This window comes from Gloeophyllum trabeum (assembly GCF_000344685.1).
Source record: "Gloeophyllum trabeum ATCC 11539 unplaced genomic scaffold GLOTRscaffold_00104, whole genome shotgun sequence".
NCBI lineage: Eukaryota > Fungi > Basidiomycota > Agaricomycetes > Gloeophyllales > Gloeophyllaceae > Gloeophyllum > Gloeophyllum trabeum.
In genome coordinates, this window is record NW_006920513.1 from 467 (window position 1) to 5,636 (window position 5,170).

The 5,170-nt window shown below is 52.0% G+C and overlaps 2 protein-coding genes across 2 annotated transcripts; both read left to right on the top strand.

Moving 5' to 3' along the window:
- Positions 1–3,331: 3,331 nt before the first annotated feature.
- On the top strand, positions 3,332–4,214 carry GLOTRDRAFT_134333 (kinase-like protein; the record flags this gene model as incomplete). The annotated part of the gene is made up of 3 exons (XM_007873330.1): positions 3,332–3,481; positions 3,529–3,721; positions 4,039–4,214. The coding sequence occupies 3 exons, from the start codon at positions 3,332–3,334 to the stop codon at positions 4,212–4,214; spliced, it is 519 nt and encodes a 172-aa protein (XP_007871521.1).
- Positions 4,215–4,409: 195 nt separating this feature from the next.
- Positions 4,410–4,991, top strand: GLOTRDRAFT_134334 (uncharacterized protein; the record flags this gene model as incomplete). The annotated part of the gene is made up of 4 exons (XM_007873331.1): positions 4,410–4,424; positions 4,465–4,507; positions 4,560–4,577; positions 4,663–4,991. 4 exons carry the CDS (start codon positions 4,410–4,412, stop codon positions 4,989–4,991), a joined length of 405 nt encoding a protein of 134 aa, XP_007871522.1.
- Between the last annotated feature and the right edge of the window lie 179 nt (positions 4,992–5,170).

The window sequence follows — 5,170 nt, forward strand, 5'->3', positions numbered from 1 at the left end:
TATCGTTAGTTGCAAGGAAGGGACTGGTGGTTGAACGCACCCAAGCGGGTGACCACTTTGACAAACTCCGACTTCGATGGCCAAGGGATAATCACATATCTCAGATCTCAGCCACATTCTCGACGCATACAATATGCCACGGTCTTCTACCTGTTATGTTAATGTCAAATGTATTCTACAGCAGTGGCAGCGTTAATAGTAATTGACGAAAAATATACCTACCGCTGAGCTTATTTTTCAAGGGGGGGGTTTGGCAAGATTGCCACCGGAGGCACGCTATGTGGCACGCAAATCCCTCCGCCGCACAACTCCCCTTTCAGGCATTGCCTTTCATACTACTATACATATTGACTTACATTTTGTGGCAGTAGTATTGGGAGAAGAGGAACCTGGGCATTGTGTGTGTTTTCGTGTTGTTCAATTGTGAAGAGTTGATCCTACCAACAACAGCCAATCAATCCAGTTCGCAATCTTTTGCGAAGATATGGCGGGATCAGGGGAGCTGCTATTCATCACCCGTCTTCAGATCCTGTCGGTGGAAGAGGGATGAATAGATGCAGCGTGGAACTCACGTTTTGCAGAACTCCTGAAGAGTGACAATATCCAGAAAATCCAGTGGTATTCTGTCAGGCATGTCGCTCTCTACACGTCACCGGCAACTGCGAAGTCACGAGCTAAGGTTGATAAAGTCGTCAACGGGCGTATTCTATGGGTATCAAACACATAATAAACGTATTTTTTATCGTTATAATAGCAGCTGCCTTCTCGCAAAGTCTATTGAAACCATCGTAGGCGCTGAGCGCGAGTTGGAATGATCGGGGTCCTATCCGATGGCGGGTCATCTTGAAGCCATAAACGTTGCGCATGCGCGTCGACTCGCGAGGAAGGGTCACCTTTTCTATCTTCGTTCTTTTTTTTTTGCTCAACGTTTACTGCAGCAGTCCGCCTCCTTAGCCGTTTGTCTCGAGCGTTTCCTGGACCATGCCTGGCGCGAATCGTACTAGTAGGCCTGGAGTGCTTCGCTGTCGTGGAGGGCCCGCCGTGTCGTTGCGCAGTATACTCAGTGGCAGAGTGGTCTTTCCATGATCGCGAAGTTCCTTGGATGCGGTAGTGTTTATGAGGTTAAGGATATCACGGGAGGCGAAGCCGTATTCCGGGTGTATCGGGGCGTCTGTGGATGGGAGGTGGTGGAAACTCAGTGTTGCTCGGGAGAAGATTTCACATAACTTGCGAGGCGACATGCGGTATGAGATGGTGTGTAATTCTTGGTGCCTCTGTTTGTTCATTGTGCAGCCACGTCGATGCGCAGCGTTGGCGCATAAACGTAATGGAGGTCCCGGGCTTAGGAGGTGAAGCTTTGACGTAGCGCGCTCTTCTTGCCTGCATAGATTCTGGTGAATACCTTGGCCTACTCGAGCTGCATGAGCCGGGCGGCGTTCCAGTCCCTTGATGTATCGTCCTGGTGCGCGACGTCCATGTCTCGTTTTGCCATGGTGGGTGAATACGAGACACCGATGCCTCGTTTCGCCTTGTGTATGAATGCGATACATTAATCCCTCCTTCACCCTGGTGCGCGACTGCCTGATATCGGCATATCCCGTTTCGTCCTGATATCATGTGGGGGGACCGCAACAATGTACCAGTGTGGGGCAGGCGCCACCTCGCGAGTACTGGAAGAGAATCTGTTGTGAGTCATGAGCAATCCGCCCCAGAAGTGCTCGTTGTCTCTGACGTGGATGGTATCTTCCCCACTGGCATGTGCTTCTTCTACAGTCAGTTATAGGTGAGTCTCAACTGGCTGCCCGCATATGTACAAAGCACGACTTACATTGACTCGCGAAGAGATGGCACAAAGGTATGGAAGTCCGAGCAAGGCTGTACAGAGTTCTGGTGAGCAGGAAAAATCGCTGGCGCTATAGTCCTGGTGTGTATTGAAGTTAATCCATCTTGATTCTGTCAGTGCGGTCCATGCGGATGGTCCTTGGCATTTACGAATCCCATGATCAATGCTCACATCGCATGAGTGGCTGGAGGAGAATGCCGAGGGCGAGTACTGACAGGACCACTAATTATTTGACCTAGCCACGACGTTTGGTTGTCGCCGCATTCGAAACTCGCCTATGTATGGTCCTCCAGCGGCAACGAGAGATATTTAGGCGCGGCCATAACATGTCCCAGCCCGTTGGCATGCGAATATCTGCGTCAGTGGACGCCTGCGCATGCGAGAGGAGGCGTGGAACGCCGTGTAAGTAGGTCCAACTCCTAATGGTTGGCATCAGGCATCAGCACTCAGTGTGCCTGACAGTGGTTGAGACGCCGGAGTTTTCAATGGTTATCGCGAACAATCCACTGCAGGAATCTCACCTCGTTTGTCCGGACTCTAAGATCCTTCATTCCATTCATCTGTTTCGGCATTCCCATTCTAACACTGTCGACAGTTACTTTATACGAATTCGAGGCTCACACCGGCGGACAACTGATTTTGAGATGACTGTCCGTGAGGCTATGGCAATTTAGGTCAGGCATGGAGAGTGGTAGAATGTGGTAGCGGAGGGCTTACTTTCACACAACTCGTCAAGAAAAGGTACTAAAGTTTCTGCTACCGACATCGTCTTGACAGATTCGACGGACATGAACGTACCCGGGAGGTTGATAATTGTAAGGCAAGATATAGTGGGAGTCAGATGTACGATGAATTTGCTTATAGGCCACACGCCACCATATTCAGGCTTGTGTGGCGAGTCGCGTCCGAGTCGCGTGGCGTTAACGTCGCGTCTCCGTCACACTGGTCAGGATGGCTGCCAGTTGAAACGGCTCATTTCTTTGATTCGTAGTGCTGTATTATATGTGGATGAAGGTTTAGAGAAGAACTTCAAGTGCACGTTGTGTAAATAGTTGCTACCAAAGGCTAAGGACAAAGAGGTATACGAGGAGCTACCCCAAGGACCCGCATACCGCGCGCCTCTTACAATCGGCATTAAGTAGATCTTGGCCAACTGTTGTATCGTCGCTGCCGCCTGCCGCTCGTCACAGCTTACTCTACGCTTGTATCGTGCTCGACAGACGCAGCGGGCCTGGCTTGTCGAAACCAAATGTCCGACTTAGGCATCGCATTAAGAAGACATTTGCTGTGATATTCGGTCTGAGCGGATCGCAACTGTATCACCGAATACAATCAAGAACGAGACTACAGGCAGCATGCCAGCGGCTGTGAGCGATGCTAATAGTGAGCCGTATGTGATTGTGAGTAGTCTAGGGAAAGGGAGCTTTGCGATCGTGTACAAGGGCTATCATCCGGTGAGTGACGATATTACGAGCGGGACTACGAAGCATGACCGTTCGGCCAGAAACACATCGGGACGTCGCTATCAAGACTATCAAGCGGAGCGGTCTGAATCAGAAACTGCTGGATAACTTACAGAGCGAGATAGACATCGTCAAGGGCACACCCCGTCACATCACGACGCTTATTGACATCATCGTATGTACTCTGTCCCTACAGCTTGTCCTATTTAATGCGTCTACTAGAATGCGGAGCACAACATCTATCTGATTATGGAGTACTGCGCTGGGGACGATTTGACAAACTACATGCGCAAGCGGGGTAGAGTCGAGGGACTGGAGTGCATCCGAGGTCCAGGTATGCCTCCACAGTACTACCCTTACCCGCGGACATGTGGATTGGATGGGATCGTCGTCCGTAGTTTCTTGAGACAACTCGGTACGTCCTTCTCCCTCCAAAAACATCTTGCATGTGATGTGACAAAGTGCAGCCCGCGCGCTCAAATAACTCCGACATAGGAATCTCATCCCTCGAGACATCAAGCCGCAGAACTTGCTGCTTAAGTCTGCTAGTCCAGAGGAGTTAGCCAGGGGACATCCGCTAGGTGTCCCCATCCTTCAGATCGCTGACTTTGGCTTCGCTCGCTCGTTACCCATCGCGATGATGGCGGAGACGCGTTGCGACTCACCGTGCGACATGCGTTCGATAGCAGGTAACACAAGACTAATTTCTCCGTAGATTGTAGATGGCACCAGAGATTTTGAGTTACAAGCACTACGACGCCCGCGTCGACCTATGGTCCGTCGGCGCAGTCCTGTGCGAAATGGCCGTCGGCACTCCCCCCTTCCGCGCCAACAACCATGTCGAACTGCTGAAGAAGATCGAGCGGTCCAAAGGGATCGAGTTCCCCGCCGAGGATCCGAGCAAGTAGTCCGACTATCTGAAGCCCGTCCCCCCCGACGTCAAAGAGCTCACCCGGCGCCTGCTCAAGCGCGAGGTTATCGAGCGCTGTAGTTTCGAGGAGTTCTTCGGGAGCACCGCGCTCGCGAAGTCGAAATTTCCACGCCCGTCGAAGACATGCTTGTCTTTGTCGTCTGTGCATACTAGTAGGACTCAGTCGAAAAGCATGGCCGAGCGAGGAGTCTGTCCAGCCTACGTCCACTGCTGAGGTTGATCGTCAGATTCCTGTGGAAGTGTTGGATCCCAAGGTCGTCTTCCCTCCCAGTAAGGAATTCCTGATCGCAGTATCCCTGTCAGGCTGCTGACAAAGTAACAGAGATCAGCGGCTTGAGACGTAAGCCTCTGCCTGCACAGAAGCGCCGATCGCCGAGCGTCGCTTTGGCCTCTGGTTGACGTGGGCGCGAACGTGCCGTATCCAGAGGACAACGCAGGACAACCCAAGTCTGACATCATGTTCCCTCCGCTGCCGAATTTCAACAGTCCTCCCTTGTCGTCTTCGCCCACCAGCGCTGCGTCGCGTGCGGCTACGAATGCCCTCGACAGGGCCTTGAGTAACGCATCGAAGAAGCTGTTCGGTGGGAACAGGTTACCGACGTCTCAGGACTATTCGTCGTCCACTTCTTCTCCGCGGCAGCAGGAGATCATCTCGGCGCGAAGTCCTGACGATGGTGGCGTACGCGACCCTCTGGAGGAGATGATCCTGTCACAGTTCGATGATCTCGTGCAGAAAGACGGATGTTCTGACTAGGTGGGTAGACGGCCTTCACAAATATGTGAATGCTGTTCCTCAGAGTATCTGTAGCTTTGATGTTACCATTGCTTCGGATCTCACCCACAAACTAGAGCTGTGACCGGACCCTCACAAAGTGAAGCGGAAGACAAGAATGCAGCTACACAGAGCAACACGGACCTCGAAGCTGAGAACCA